General features: G+C 53.8%; 1 protein-coding gene across 2 annotated transcripts in view; it reads right to left on the minus strand.

Moving 5' to 3' along the window:
- CHD2 (chromodomain helicase DNA binding protein 2) overlaps nucleotides 1-15861 on the minus strand; it is a 2197496-nt gene that overhangs the window by 411530 nt on the left and 1770105 nt on the right. Inside the window, exon 32 of one of the 2 annotated variants that reach the window (XM_078683153.1) lies at nucleotides 8781-8906. In XM_078683153.1, the coding sequence (XP_078539279.1) occupies nucleotides 8781-8906 (126 nt within the window). Of the gene's footprint in view, nucleotides 1-8780; nucleotides 8910-15861 lie in introns of both variants that reach the window. The other variant, XM_078683151.1, reaches the window with a different exon arrangement.

Consider the following 15861-nt stretch of genomic DNA (forward strand, 5'->3'; position numbering starts at 1 on the left):
GACATGTTTTGATAATGTTATACCAAAGTTAGCATTTAACCGCGAGGAGTATAATGCACTTAAGAGTATATGGTATAGCGTTATCATGGAACAGCTATTAGGACTTGGTTCCGCAAGCTGCAAACGGGCTCAGCTCATGCCAGAGCACCATCTCACATAATTCCAAGCACTCTGCCTTCAGGATCGATAAGGCCTGCCATAGGAGTGACTGAGAGGAATATATGTGTCCATTTTAGGGTTAGATATAGGTATACTATATCTACAGCAAAGGGTGATTACACCACCTTGCCCCAGCTGTCGTGCAGCCAGTTGTGTCAGTTTTAGATGGCCAGCCAGGGGTGGCATAATACATGCTTCAGCCCCTGGTAGGCCCTGGGTACACCTGTGCCCTGGATACCTAAGGTACACTGTACAGGGGCTGATAAGGAGGCCCAGTACCAATTGGTAAATGCACCTAAGGTACATGGTTGTTAATTTAGAGAGAGAACAGCTAGGCTGTGGGTCTGATTAGCAGGCCCACAGCCAGGGAAAGTAGTAAACCAGTGAAGCAAAAAGCAAAAATCTGGGGTGACCATAGGATTGCAGACCCCACTCTCCTACATGGAGAACGTGTGCAAGGATATCCACATGGCTGCCTGACATATCAAGAAGTGGGACTCCACGTGCCAATGCAGTGGTTGCTGCTGTAGCTCTAGAGGAATGAAGACGGAGCCCCACAGGAGATTCTTTTTTCGCAAAAGCGTAACAGATTTTAATACAAAGGATAACCCATTGAGAGATGGTACACTTTTGAACAGCCCAGCCTTTCTTGGCACCTACTTAGCCAACGAAGAGTTGATCATCCACCTGAAATCTTTTGTGCAGTCAAAGTAGGATAGCGCACGTTTTGTGTCCAGATGGTGGAGTCTCCCCTGCTCCTTGGAAGGGTGCAAAGGTGGGAAAAGGTAGTCAAAGTCATTGTTTGTCCTATGTGAAATGGATTTACTACTTTAGGAAGGAACGATGGCCTCGTCCTGAGCACCACTGTGTATGGAAGCATGAAGAAGAAAGAGGGCTTAGAAGATAGAGCTTGAAGCTCACTCTGCAAGCAGAGGTGATGGCAACAAGGAAGGCAGTTTTGAGAGTGAGGAGCCTGAGAGGACAGTTGTGAAGAGGATCGAAGGAAGAACACATAAGATAAGTTAAAGTACGAGTTACTTACCTTCGGTAACGATGTATCTGGTAGAGACGATTCTAGCTACAGATTCGTTAACGTAGAATTATCCCCAGGCATGAGACTGTATCCGGAAAACGTTTTGCCACAGCATCCCTGCGTGCCAGACGGACGACATCACGGTACTCCGTCAAGGCGTTGTCTGCATACGTGATGTCAGACAGGCCACATACGTCTCACCCCGGCGCGTCTACGTCAGTTTTCTTCGGAGAAGTTTTACGCGCCACAACGCGGTGACAGCAAACAAAACTGTGAGAGTATAAGAACAGTGTGCGAACGAGAAGGAAAAAGTGGAAAAAGGAATGGTGAGGAACAACACCATAAAGAGCAGTGCCAGGCACTGCAGTACCCAAAGGCAGGGAAAAGAATAAGTAAGAGCCCAGTCCTGAGCAGTAACCCTGCCAGTACGGAGATAGCCCCCCTTGGAGACAAAGAACATATGTAAAAATGTCATGATAACATGTAGCAGGACTACAACCCCAACCAAAAACAATGAAGGGGAACCAGTCCCGGACAATCCAGGAACGGCAAAACTCCAAGGTAGCCCATCACAGTGTGTGACAACCCTCATAAGGAACAAAGGGCAGAGGCACAGCCAAAAGACCCCAACCTAGAGGATAGCAGAGGGCCCAGAACCCTAGTAATAAAGGGGGGGACGGGGTGGAAGGTAGGCCCCAACCTGGAGCAACCAGAGCATAAGGGCACCAAAGTACCTATAAACCTATCCTCCATTATGCCAAAAGGGGAGGAAAAGGAACAAATAAACAGGACGAACATCCTGTCAGAAAGAGGGAAAGAATGTACTCATAGAAGACACAGCTACCCACAGGGAGGCGAGTGCAGAAGACCAAGCCAAAAGTCCTCGCAGAACGGGGAGGAAAGGCGGGCCGTGAAGGAATCGGGGACTAAAATCGTCTCTACCAGTTACTTCGTTACCGAAGGTAAGTAACTCGTACATCTGATAGAGACTACTAGCTGCAAATTCCTTAACATAGAATAGATACCCCAGCCATACCCAGAGGGGAGGAGGGTCTGCAAGAGGACACCACCCGCCTGGACATAACAGAGAGTCCCATAGGGGACGATTCAAACTGACAGGGCGAAGAGCCCCATCACCCCAGGCAAGGGAAACCCCTACACTAAGAGGACCACCGACCCCAGAGGGGATGCGAGAAGACAAGAAAAGAGGTAGCCCGTCCTCACTCAGCAGAGGAAAAGAGGGCAAGGCGAAAGGAGGCCAAAGCACCCACGCCCATACTAGACAACAGAACCTCCACCCAAGGCCAAGACAATAAGAGGAGCACCGAGGGAGAAGAGCAACCTAGAGACTCCATAGAGAAGAGGAAGAGCAGAGGCAAGCCCCCCCACTGGGAACACACCAGTGAAAAGGGCAACCAAGCCTATCACAGCCAGAAGGCAATAGACCAGATAGACCGGCGCCGCCAGCAATAAGCAGGCGGAAGCAGACAGGGAAGCCAGAGGTCACCCTGGAAGATCCATCCAACGCTCGGCAGGAACAGAATGCCCCCAAAAGAGGGACAAGAATACAAGAACCATCTCATCCCCAGGGAGGAGATGTAGAACTGAATGTAGGGCCCACTGGAAGAAGCGGACAAGGCAAGGATGACTGTCCCACTAAAGCGCCAAGAAGTCACAGTGGTGCAGAAAGACAGTAGGTCGGCACCGGCAAGCACAGCCGAGAGCACCATGGAAGGATGCACTCAGGGCAAGCCAGACACCAGTCGAAGACAGAGAGCAGGAAGGCGAAGAAGGGTCCAGACACGCTCCATGGAGGAGTCCGTGCACATAGCCCAAAAAGAAGTGGAACCAGAAAGAGCCAAGACGCCAGGCCGCAGACAGCAGGTCAGAACAGGCAAACAGCCCAGTGACCCCGGAGAAGGACACCCCGGGCGCAACTCAAGCCATTCCAAGCCATCAGCCAGAGGATTGCATCTGCAACACACCGTAACGCCACAGAGAACAGAGGCCCGAAGGGGACCACTGCTCCCCAGCGCATGACAGAGCTATATAACAACTACCACTGCCCCACATAGGGCATGTTACAGCCTAAGACATGGGAACCTCTTAGGAAAAAAATCCGCAGCAGAGGATACCAGAAAATACCTACGGAAAACCTGCAGAAGGCTTGTCAAACAGTCAAAGAGAAAAAAAAAACAGAAGGCCTAGTCTCAGGGACTGGTGTAGAAACCCAAAGCAAAAACACACATTCAAGAAGGGCCGGCCAGCAGCCAACAGAACCACAGTACCAACAAGGAGGACTTGAATGCACATGAAGGACACAGACCACACAACTGGGGCGACCTGCCCCAATGGAAGAACACCTCCGAAAAACCAGATCAACTCACAGGTCACTGAGGGGGAGAAGAAGGAGCCGGAGGAGGAGGCCGAAGCCCCACCTAGAACCTCTGAATGGCCGAGTCCGCAGGGGCGTGAAACAAAAGAGCGCCATCAAAAGAAAGGTCCATCAGCCGTTCCCGGATTGTTCTCCGGGGACACACTGTCCCAAAGCCAGGCATTGCGACAAAGTGCAACCGAAGAAGCCATGGCACGACCAAGCACCTACGAGATGTCCAGAGCGGAGCGAAGAATAAACTCTGCCAGCTCCCGGACATCCAACACATGGTGCCTCAAATCAACACAGGCACCCTCCTGAGAAGCGGCAGACATAAGGGACTCCACCGAGTCCCACAAGCAAGAAGTGGCCCTAGCCAAAACACACAGCGTGTTAAGGGCTCTGGTTGGGGCGAATATATTGCATACCCAGGAGTCCAGCCAGCGGGCCACCCGTGATGGGGGAGACAACAGCGGCAGCAGAGAGGGAAAGGCATTCTGCAAAAGAGGGCCTCTGGTAGAGAGGTGGAGGGAAAGACACACCGGATCACGCGGCACTGGATGGTAGCGGTGCAGAAGGTGTTGGGGCACCGGGTCCCCGTGGCGGTTCAGCACCAAGTTCCCAAAAAAGAAGAATGGAGCGAACCTTCGAAGGGAAGCCGCAGCTCCCTACCACCAGAGCCCTGATGAAGAACCTCCATTAGATGATCCGCGGGGAAATGGGCAGCTTAATCACCCAGGCGCAAAATTCCCAATGCCGTGGAAATAGCGCAAGCGAAGGACGCACCCGCCTCCGTAGGGCCCCACGGTGGGGAAAGAAGCTCCTCAGTAGGCGACAGCTGCATGCTAAGGCGGCCGTCCCCCAAGCCCACCAAAGGAAGGGGGGGGTCCGCTGACATCCCAGGAGGGGAAGAAGGAGGAGGAGAAGCCAGCGAGGCCTGCAAAGCTGCCGCATATGTCTCCATCTGGGCTCTAGACGCCCCCACACTGGGAAACGGCGGATAGGGGAACGACATACGGGCCGCACCACCCGCGGAGAGCCCGCGCCCCCAACAGGCCGGGAACCAGCCCTCGGGGACAAACTGCAACAATTACCAACAGGTGAGCAACGCTCTTGCGGCCTGGGAGAAGACAAAAACGGAGGCGACAATCCCTTAAACCCTCTGCAGGGGCCAGACGTGGTGATGACGCCGACCTGGACATGCGAGCTGAAAGAAGTTTCATCTGGCGCTCCCGCCGGGACTTCGGTTTCATCTGCTGGCACGCCTCACTATCAGTCGAGTCGTGGTGTTACCCCAAACATCACATGCAGATGGGGCGAGGATCCGTCGCCGACATCTGGCGTGCACAAGTAGAGCACGTCTTAAAGCCCGAAGGCATTCGCACACTGTTCCCACACACAACACAATTAGGTCCGGAGCACGATCCGGATCTGCGTTGCACGCGGAAAAGGAAAAAACTGACGTAGGCGCGCAGAGGTGGGACTTATGTGACCTCGCAGTCATCACGTACGCAGACAACGCCTGGGCGGAGTCTCGTGATGCCGAACCCCCGGCGCGCAGGGATGCTGTGGCAAAAAGTTTTCCGGATCAAGTCTCACGCCTTGGGATAATTCTACGTTAAGGAATCTGCGGCTAGTAGCCTCTATCAGATACAAGATTCAAGTCCCACTGGGGCATTATAAAAGGAGATGGAGGAAAGAGATGAATATAACCCTTGAAGAATCTGTTTACAATAGGGGACTTGAACAAGGAGGGCTGATCTGGCAGCCAAAGGAAAGCAGAAATAGCTGCAAGATAGCCTTTTAGAGTGTCCAGAGCAGAGCCCTGCTGAACCATAGAAAGGATGAACAAGAGAACTTCAGAAAGAGGAACAGAGAGAGGATTCACAGCCTTTTGTGTGCACCATGCCACAAACTTATTCCATCGCCAGGCGTATACCGTTTTGGTGGAGGGACGCCTGGCGGCCAAGATGACATTATAGACTTCGGGCGGAAGGTCAAAAGCTGTCAACTGTCGCAGCTCAATCTCCAGGCAAGGAGGTGGAGGCTGGACAGGTTTGGGTGGAGGACCGTCTCCTGTTGCTGCGACAGAAGATCCTCCCGAAGGGAAGTCTGACCGGAGGATTGATGGCCATGCTCAGGAGCTTGGGTACCTAACTCTTTGTGCCCAGTCCAGAGCCACAAGAATGACGTAGGTCCGTTTGCGCATGATCTTCTTCAACACTCGGGGCAGAAGTGGTACAAGCGGATAGGCGTTCAGGAGGCCGCAGTTCCACTTGTGACGAAAAGCAAGGGAGTCGAGTGCCGCCTTGGAAACTCCAACGCGCAAAACTGCTGACATTGCGCGGTCTCTTCGGTGGCGAACAGATCTAACCAAGGCTCTCCCCACCTCTGAAAGCGACCTTGCACCACCTCTGAGTGAAGACTCCATTTGTGATCTACCAGGCACCGATGACTGAGTCCATCCACCCTGGCCAGAACCTGCAAGGTGTTGAACCAGCAGGGACATACCCTGATGTTCCAGCCATGTCCAAAGGTGAAGAGCCTATTTACATATGGTCCACAACACCACCCCGCCATGTTTGTTGCAGAATGACAATGGCGGTGGTGTTATCTGTGAACACCTGCACTAACGTCCCCTTGAGGTAGGGAACGAATGCCTTCAGTGCCAGGTAGATCGCATGGAGCGCCAACTGATTGATATGGAGCCCGGACTCTGCCGGAGACCAGACTCCTCTCCCAGATGGCCGCCCCATCTCAGGAGCGATGCATCAGTCACCACTGTATGTTCTGGTTGGGACAGGGAGAGGGATCTGCCTCTGATCCAATATTGGTTCATCAACCACCACTGCAGTTGCTGTGCAGTTCCCTCCGACATCTGAACATAGTCAGAAAGATTCCTCTGATGCTGCACCCACTGGAACTATAGGTCCCACTGCAGAGCCTGCATATGCCATCTGACATGATCCACCAGCAGGATGCAGGAGGTCATGAGGCCCAGCAGCCTCATGGACATTTTCACCGAAACCCGGGATTGAGGCTGAAACAACGGTACCATTGCCTAAATATCCCAGACTCACTGCTCGGGAGGATAGTCCCGAATCTACTCTGTGCCCAGAACAGTTCCCATGAAAGCGAGCGTCTGAGAGGGAGTCAGGTGTGACTTCCGCCGTTGATAGTGAACCCCAACGAGCGCAGGAGGACCACCGTAGTCTGGATGTAGGAGACGATAGCCTGTGGCGAGCCTGCTTTCAACAGCGAGTCGTCGAGATAGGGGAAGACTGGAACCCCTGATCTGCACAGATGAGCTGTGACTACCGCCATCACTTTTGTGAACACCTGAGGGGCTCTGGTAAGGCCGAAGGAGAGCACGGTGAACTGAAAATGCTCATGGCCTACCATGAACTGTAGATAGCTTCTGTGGGCTGGCAGGACGAAAATATGAAAATAGGCATCCTTGCGTGGACCAGTGGCTAGACTGAGCTGGACGTGGCAGGGTGCCCCTTCCGTAGCCACGATAGGCAGACTGGGGTGGACGGGAAGATGCAGCGAGGCCCAAGGATATGGCCATAGCACGAGAATCCTTAAAGCGCTCCAGTCTGCCTTTATCGCCAAAAAGGCGACGGCCATCGAAGGGTATGTCCAGCAAGGTGGACTGCACATACCCCGAAAAGCCAGACGTCCTGAACCAGGCATAGCACCTACGGGCTACCGACGTGGCAATTGTTCTGCCTAGTGAGTCGGTGGTATCCAGTTCACATCGAAAATTTAATTTAGCTGCGTCTCTCCTATCTGCCACTGCTTGGGAGAGAACGGCCCGGGCCAGCTCTGGGCACTGAGGCAGCACTTGCGCCCGAGGCCTCGGCTGCCCTTCGCACCACCACAGCATAAGATGCTCCCTCCTCTGTAGCCACTGTAGGGGGAGAAAGCATGCCAAGGTCTGGGGAAGTGTCCAGACCACTGGTTTCACCAAGGTCCTCCTTCCAGTCCGGCTCTTCAAGCGACCCCTTCCAATTCTCATCACCACCTTCTGGGTGATAGGGAACACCAGGGATAAACAGGGGAACAAAAGTACCCTTCGGCATCAGATTCAATGTCGGTCAGGCTCCAGGTCCATCTCAGGCAGGGGTGAGGATGGGGACAGCGTCGGCCTGGGTTCACGGCCAACGCTGGGGTGGTCGTTGTCGGGATCGGCACCGGGGAAGGTCTGGTAAGATTGACTGGCGTCGATCTGGATCCAGGCCTGGATCCACGGGGGCACTCCAGCGCCGGGGCCAGAGTCACTGGTATCGAAGGCCCAGGACCCCCAGCCAGCGATGCGGGACCCAAAGGCATGCTGGCGGAGTCAGGCTGCCAAAAGATACGGTGCAGGGCTTTGTAAAATGTACAAAGCTGGGCAGAGGACGCCCCGGCTCCCAGAAACGGGGGAGGCGCGGAGTCATCCCCGAAGAAGGCACCGGAGACGGAGCCTTTGTGCGACGATGTTCCGGGTCCCATATCGCATCAGACGACCGACGGGTAGAAGGTGAAGAGCGCCAGTGCTTCTTCGCATTCTTTTTGTGCTTCGACTTACCAAGGACTTCGAAGACTTGAACGGGACGAGGTGTGGGGGCTCCGCCAGAGAGGCCTCAAGACCTTCGTCTTGAACAAGACCGGGAGCGGCACAGAGCCGACCGCCAGGCCTCCAAGAGCTCCGGCAAATACTTTGGATTCATGGCCTGGCAGTCAGAGCAGGACTTCGGGTCGTGGTCGCGCTCCAGACACCAAAAGCACACAAGGTGCGGGTCCATCACAGACATCAGCTTGTGACAGGCCTCGCAAGGCTTGAAGTCGGTCCGACAATGGAACATCCATCGCACACCATTAATCGAAGACGCGAAAAAAAAGTACAAATAAAACTTGAAAAAGTTTCATCAAAAAGTGACTAAAGGAGTAGCTCTCTCTGGAACTGCTCTAGGCTTGCGTTGAAAAAGAAAGAACTGACGTCAGGGCGCAGGGGCAGCGTCTAAGTAGACACTGCAACGTCATCCCAGCAACCACGATGCCCACGACGGACGTGGAGTCCCACCGACGCGCAGGGGTACTGCTAAGAAAAATTCTCTGGATCCAGTCTAGCACCTGGGGGTAATTATAAAGGTAAGGAATCTATAACTAACTGTCTCTTTCTGATACACTGCACAAGTACTAATGAGTCAGCTATATATCTTTTTATACCTTCATATCGCCATCCTCTGACTGATTTTCTGAAGGACGTGGAGATGACAATTCATTTCCCTGCTCGTCTTTCCCTTTGGAGATTTTCTCACTCTTGACACGGGGTTTTCTTTTTCTTATTTTGATCTGCTGGGATATATAAAATATATAGAACAATGTTATAGTTTTTGACAATGAGTAGTACAATGATATCAAGCTGTTTTTATTATCTTAATTGAACTCAAATTATCAACCTTTAAATGTTGATAAGACTGGGCAGCCAACATTTGTCTCAATGACCAATCTCACTGGCTTAATCTACCGTCATTTTATAAATCAATAATAAAAAGTTACAAACCTGCAGTAACAATCTGTCTGGTGGATACTCTATCTACCTGCAGATTCTTCACCTGTAAAAGAATCCCAAGTGTCAGAATGGATTCTCACACTTCAAAGGGGCCTAGTGGGCATCTGACTCAGTCAACCCTGGAAATGTTAGCAGGCAGTGTCACTGAGGCCATAAAGCTCCTGTCCTGAGGAAACAACATCAGTTTTTACTCTAATCTTTGAGGCGAGAGGACAAACTGACCTTGATCTAAGAATGCTGTACCAAAAGATATATTTGGGATATTATGAGCTTTCCCTATAACTCATCCATCAAATGAGGAGGCAGGCAGGTCGGTGAGGCATCCACCAGAAAGATCGCTACCGCAAGTAAGTAACCTTTTTTTCTACCTGCCGATTCCTCACCAGTCGACCTGATTTAGTAGCAGTAGCCTTGCCAGGAGAAATGTGGATGGATGGTAAGATGAGGAAATCCTGCAGAATGGACATGGCAAAGTGTCCATCCCTTAGCACCTTGGAGTCCAGACAGTAGTGCTTGGCGAAGGTGTGCAAGGACACTCACATAGCTGCCTTATACATTTCAACAACACTGACATGGGCTGAAGTGGTAGACTTAGGTAGGTCCTAATGCCTTCTGGTGACTCCTTCTTGGCTAACGCCGTCTTAATGGGAGCGACCCTTGACCCTGTCACCAGGTAGGTCGCCCCCCTAGCCACCGCGTGGTCCTCCCCGTGCTGTGTGCTGCTGCTGCGCTCTGACCGCTGTTGTTCCTTCGTTTTTGCCTTGGTAACTTGTGCCTGTTCCCCTTTGCCTCTGTATCCTGTGATTGTTTCCCCCTCGTTCCCCTTTGCCCTCGGTAACCTGTGATTGTTTTCCCCCTCGCTCCCCCTTTGCCTTCTGTGCCCCCTTGCTTCCCGCCTCGACCTCTGATTCCCGCCGCTGCTCCCTGCGGCCCCGCCTCCGCCTTTCCTATTCGCCACCCCGCTCCCGCCTCCCAGCTGCTCCTCCCTCCCTCAGCCCCTCATATGGAGGCCGCACGGCAAACGCGCAGCGGGTGCGCCAATTGTGCGCCGAAGGCGCGCCAAAGGCAAGCCCGTCTACGCCCGTCTGCGCCTGGACGGCGCCCAGCGCCAGGACCCCTGGTCCTCGACGATGCCAGTGCACCCGACGGACCTACAACGCCGCCACCCTCCACGCACTCAACGCCGGCCGGAACCCCGCCTGCTACCGAGCCACCCCGAAACGCACCCACGGACCCTTCACCTGCCAAGCCTGCCGATTCACCGGCCTCCGAACCTGCGCCGCATCCGCCAAGCCGAGCACCAGCAACAACCACCTCAAGTGCATCCTGCTCAACACCCGCTCCGTCCACAGGCACGCCGTCGAACTCTGGAACCTCATCGACACAACCTCACCAGACGTCGCCTTCCTCACGGAAACCTGGATGAACGCCTCCTCAGCCCCCTACATCGCCATAGCCATACTGGATGGCTACAAGATCACCCGGAGGGACCGCGTCAACCAAACCGGAGGAGGCATCGCCATCGTCCACAGAAACACCATCCGCGTCACGACCAACTCCGACGACACCCTCACTGTCGTCGAACACCTTCACTTCCAGATCCACACAGACCCCAAGACCACCCTCAGAGGCACCCTCATCTACAGACCCCCGGGACCACGCACACAATTCAGCGAAGCCATCGCAGACTTCGCCAGTCCACACGCCCTCACCTCCACAGACTACATCCTCCTGGGGGACCTCAACTTCCACCGGGAGAACACCAAGGACTGCAACACCACCGCCCTGCTGGACAACCTCGCCATCCTCGGACTGAAGCAACTGGTGAACAAACCCACCCACTACGCCAGACACACGCTTCACCCCGTCTTCTCCTTCAGCAAGCACAACTCCTTCAGCCACTCCACCGGACTACTCTGGACAGATCACAGCTGCGTCCACTTCAACTTCAGGAGAACCATGACCAACCACCACCCGCAACAGGTTCCCTGCAGAAGATGGAGCAAGATCACCGCCGACCAGCTCACCACCTCCCTCAGCCAGAACCTGCCCACCAACACGACGGACCCCGACGAAGCAGCCCGCAACCTCACACAGTGGCTCACCGACTGCGCCGACGAACTCGCACCACTGAAGAATCCTCCCAGCAGACCCGGCAGCAGGAAAGCCTCGTGGTTTACCAACAACCTCAACAATTCCAAGAAAACCTGCCGCACCCTCAAGAAAGCCTGGCGCCACGACCAGACAGCAGAGAACATGACAGCCCTCAAGAACGCTGTGAGAAGTTGGTCTGATATATGATGTTCACTGGTTCTAGTTACCACCTTGTATCAGTCCAAACAACCCTTATGGTGATTGTAAGTCAACCTTATAGACCAGCTATCCTAATGGTAGCATGGACAAAGCAGTCTTAGGCTAAACTCTTTTGGCATGTGAAGCCAGCTGTTTTACCATAATATAACCCCTTGAATACCAGATGAAAAGACACCACACAAGTTGTTATGAAAATAAACAGTATATTTATTAATAACAACACCTCTGAACTCTTTATGAGGTCAGAGGGCTAAGCACATGACAATCTCTTACGAAAAACACTACAAGTTGCACAAAATTACAATGGTGCCCTAGGGGCACGACAAACCATATACTAAGTAAGTGGAATGTGAGAGTCGATAAAAGGAATGGAGCTGTCCAGAGGCTGTAGGATCGATGGGACCACGCTATACTAACTTCAGGTAGGTAATAGGAGGCCCACGGAACGCGTGTGCAGAGTTTGAACTCACACGCGAGATGCGTAACAACGTCTATGGACAGTACAGTTCAAGTAAAAGGTAAGTACGGACAATCCTGACTAGTTAGGACAACAACGACTGGGGAATTGGACACTAGGACAGTTAGACTACCCTTGAGCACCGAAATGCTCTCGTTACCTCACCCACGGGCTGCGGGAGCATAGGTGCCAAAGTGTGTCGGGTTCTCGCGTTGAAGTCAATGGAGCCTGAAAGAAAAGATGCTGCAGGCGACCAGGAGGAAGATGTCCGGTGCGATCCAAGGGTTGATCGGTGAAGAAGAGGACCTGAAAGCAGAGGGGACAGGGTTCAAAGTCACTAGCCAGTGACCGGTGTGGAACCAGGAAGGAACCAGGTGCTGTCGTCGCGATCAGGTGAAGAGTGGACGCTTGACTCTGCAGCCACGTGGGCCAGGAGGTGTCTTCGACGACCAGGATGGAGGCACGAGCTGTCCCACGCAGGCTCTCGCTGTCGGCGGTGTCGGATCCGGAATTGGAGTCAACAGGCCTTGGCAAAGGCAACCCACGCGGTGAGTGGAAAAGACGTCTGGTGCGGACCAGGAGAGTCCGGGGTGCCCCTCTTTTGGAAGGGAGCAAGGGCCAGTCTGGAGCAACCAGACCAGCAGCAAAGATTCAAAGGTTTGTCGTTTAGGAGGTCACTAGCCAGCCAGCAAGTGACCAGACAACGCGTCGAGCAGCAAACAAGCAGAAGGGCCCCACGCAGATCTCGTGGATGCTGGAGGGCTGGTCTTCGGTGCAAGGACTGCTCGGGGCTGGGGCTTCTCAGTCCCCAAAGCACTTGGTCGAGTTTACCTCGGGAGTCGTGCTGGAAGCGAAGTGCAGGTTCGTTCAAGATGGCCGGTCCCACGTGTCTCGTCGCACCCACGGGTCTCAGCTTTGCTGTAGATGTAGGTAGAGGTCGGAGAGGTCTGGGAATCCGGGTCTCGTTGGGCTCTGAAGTCTGGATTCTCGAGGGAAGACGACAAAGTGAAGCCGCTGGACGCTTGATGGTGCCTGCAGTTGCAGGGTGGACACTCCTTGTCCACAAGGGAGAATCTTCAGTCTTCTGTGGAGCAGAACGTCGAAGGCCAGAGTTTCTTCTTGTTCAATAGTTCAGGATAATCTAATTGGGAATGGGACCAGCTCCTACCTTTATTCTCCTAAAGGGGGCTGCACTACTGACTAGGTCCCTCCCCTGGGTGGAACTAGGAAGGGGGGTGGCTACACCCCCTATCCTTTGTCCGGTTTCCCGCCAGAGCTGGGGCAGGGATGCCCCAGCAACTGGTTTGAACCGGTGTATGCACAGGGCACCTTGTGTACCCCAGGCATGTCTCATTCCTTTCAGGCCTATCCTCCCCAATACACAAAGTCCTGTCTGGGGTGGTGCTAGCACCTCCCAAGGCAGGAAACCCTTTGTCCAAGCCATCCTCGCTGGAAGGACTCCCAGCAGCAGAAAGTCAGACTTGTGTCTGTGGTGGCAGCATCCATTTTGTGATGCTGAGGCTCGAGTTAACTTTAACCGGGGTTCACAGTTACATACATGTCGCGTCCCTCTAGAAGGGTGGAATGCTACCCCCGTCGCCATAATTGGCGAGGGGGTAGTATTCCAAATCGTATGACACCTTACTCGACATGTTTTGATAATGTTATACCAGAGTTAGCATTTAACCGCGAGGTTGATAAGGCACTTAAGAGTATATGGTATAGCGTTATCATGGAACAGCTATTAGGACTTGGTTCCGCAAGCTGCAAACGGGCTCAGCTCATGCCAGAGCACCATCTCACATAATTCCAAGCACTCTGCCTTCAGGATCGATAAGGCCTTCCATAGGAGTGACATAGGAATATATGTGTCCATTTTAGGGTTAGATATAGGTATACTATATCTACAGCAAAGGGTGATTACACCACCTTGCCCCAGCTGTCGTGCAGCCAATTGTGTCAGTTTTAGATGGCCAGCCAGGGGTGGCATAATAAATGCTTCAGCCCCTGTTAGGCCCTGGGTACACCTATGCCCTGGATACCTAAGGTATACTGTACAGGGACTGATAAGGTGGCCCAGTACCAATTGGTAAATGCACCTGAGGGAAAATGGAGTCCATTTTAACAGAGAGAGCAGGAAGCCTGGGGTCCTGAATAGCAGGATCCCAGGCCAACTAAGTCAAAAACCAGCAAAACACCCGGCAAAAAGTTGGGGGTAACCATAGTCAGATATCCACCTTCCTACACCAGTGAAGCAAAAAAGCAAAAATCTGGGGTGACCATAGGATTGCAGACCCCACTCTCCTACAAACGCCACCCGCAAACACCACCAGCTGAACCTCACCACCAAAAAGACAACATTCAGAGAACGACTGGACAACAACACCCACAACAGCAAGGAACTCTTCAGCATTGTCCAAGAGCTCTCCAACTCCAGCGCTGCCACAACGACATCACACCCTCGCAAGACCTCTGCGACTCACTCGCCTCGTTCTTTCACAGCAAGATCGCCGACATACACAACAGCTTCGGCACACTGACCACGAACCCAACCACCGAACCAATGCCCCCCACCACCACCCTCTGCACTTGGACCCCTATCAGCACCGAAGACACCACCCGCATGATGAACACCATCCACTCCGGCTCCCCAACCGACCCCTGCCCACACCACATCTTCAACAAAGCAGACTCCATCATCGCACCGCAGCTCCAGAACATCATCAACAGCTCCTTCGCATCCGCCACCTTCCCGGAGAGCTGGAAACATGCCGAGCTGAGCGCCCTCCTCAAGAAACCCACAGCGGACCCCACGGACCTGAAGAACTTCCGCCCCATCTCGCTCCTCCCCTTCCCAGCCAAAGTCATCGAGAAGACCGTCAACAGACAACTCTCCGCCTTCCTCGAGACCAACGGATCCCTCGACCCCTCACAGTCCGGCTTCCGAGCAAACCACAGCACAGAGACCGCCCTCATCGCAGCCACCGACGACATCAGGTCCCTGCTCGACAACGGGGAAACGGCTGCCCTCATCCTCCTTGACCTCTCAGCAGCCTTCGACACCGTATGCCACCGCACCCTGATACAACGCCTCAGCAACACCAGAATCCAAGGAGCAGCACTGGAGTGGATCATCTCGTTCCTCGCCGGAAGAACCCAGAGAGTCCGCCTCCCCCCGTTCCGATCCGCGGCAACTGAAGTCATCTGCGGCGTCCCGCAAGGATCCTCACTCAGCCCCACCCTCTTCAACATCTACATGAGCCCCCTCGCAGCCATCGCCCGCCAACACAACCTCAACATCATCTCCTACCCCGACGACACCCAACTGATCCTCTCCCTCACCAACGACCCCGCCACCACCAGAGCCAACCTCCAGGAAGGAATGAGAGACGTCGCAGAATGGATGAAGATCAGCCGTCTGAAACTGAACTCAGACAAGACGGAAGTCCTTATCCTCGGACCATCTCCCTCCGCCTGGGACGACTCCTGGTGGCCCCCTGCCCTGGGCAGCGCACCCAAGCCTACGGACCACGCACGCAACCTGGGCTTCTTCCTGGACTCCTCCCTCACGATGACCAAGCAAGTCAACGCCGTCTCATCATCCTGTTTTAACACCCTGCGCATGCTCTGAAAGATCTTCCGATGGATCCCCACCGAAACCAGGAAGACGGTCACCCAGGCCCTTGTCACCAGCCGCCTGGACTACGGGAACAACCTCTACGCTGGAACCACAGCCAAACTCCAGAAAAGACTCCAGCGCATCCATAACACCTGAGCACGACTCATACTGGACATCCCTCGCCGCAGCCACATCACTGCCCACCTGAAAGACCTTCACTGGTTCCCCGTCAACAAGAGGTTCACATTCAGACTCCTCACCCACGCACACAAGGCTCTCCACGACATGGGCCCAAAGTACCTCGACAGCCGCCTCACATTCTGCACACCCACCCGCCAGCTCCGAT

Source organism: Lissotriton helveticus, chromosome 3_1 (assembly GCF_964261635.1).
Source record: "Lissotriton helveticus chromosome 3_1, aLisHel1.1, whole genome shotgun sequence".
Lineage (NCBI taxonomy): Eukaryota > Metazoa > Chordata > Amphibia > Caudata > Salamandridae > Lissotriton > Lissotriton helveticus.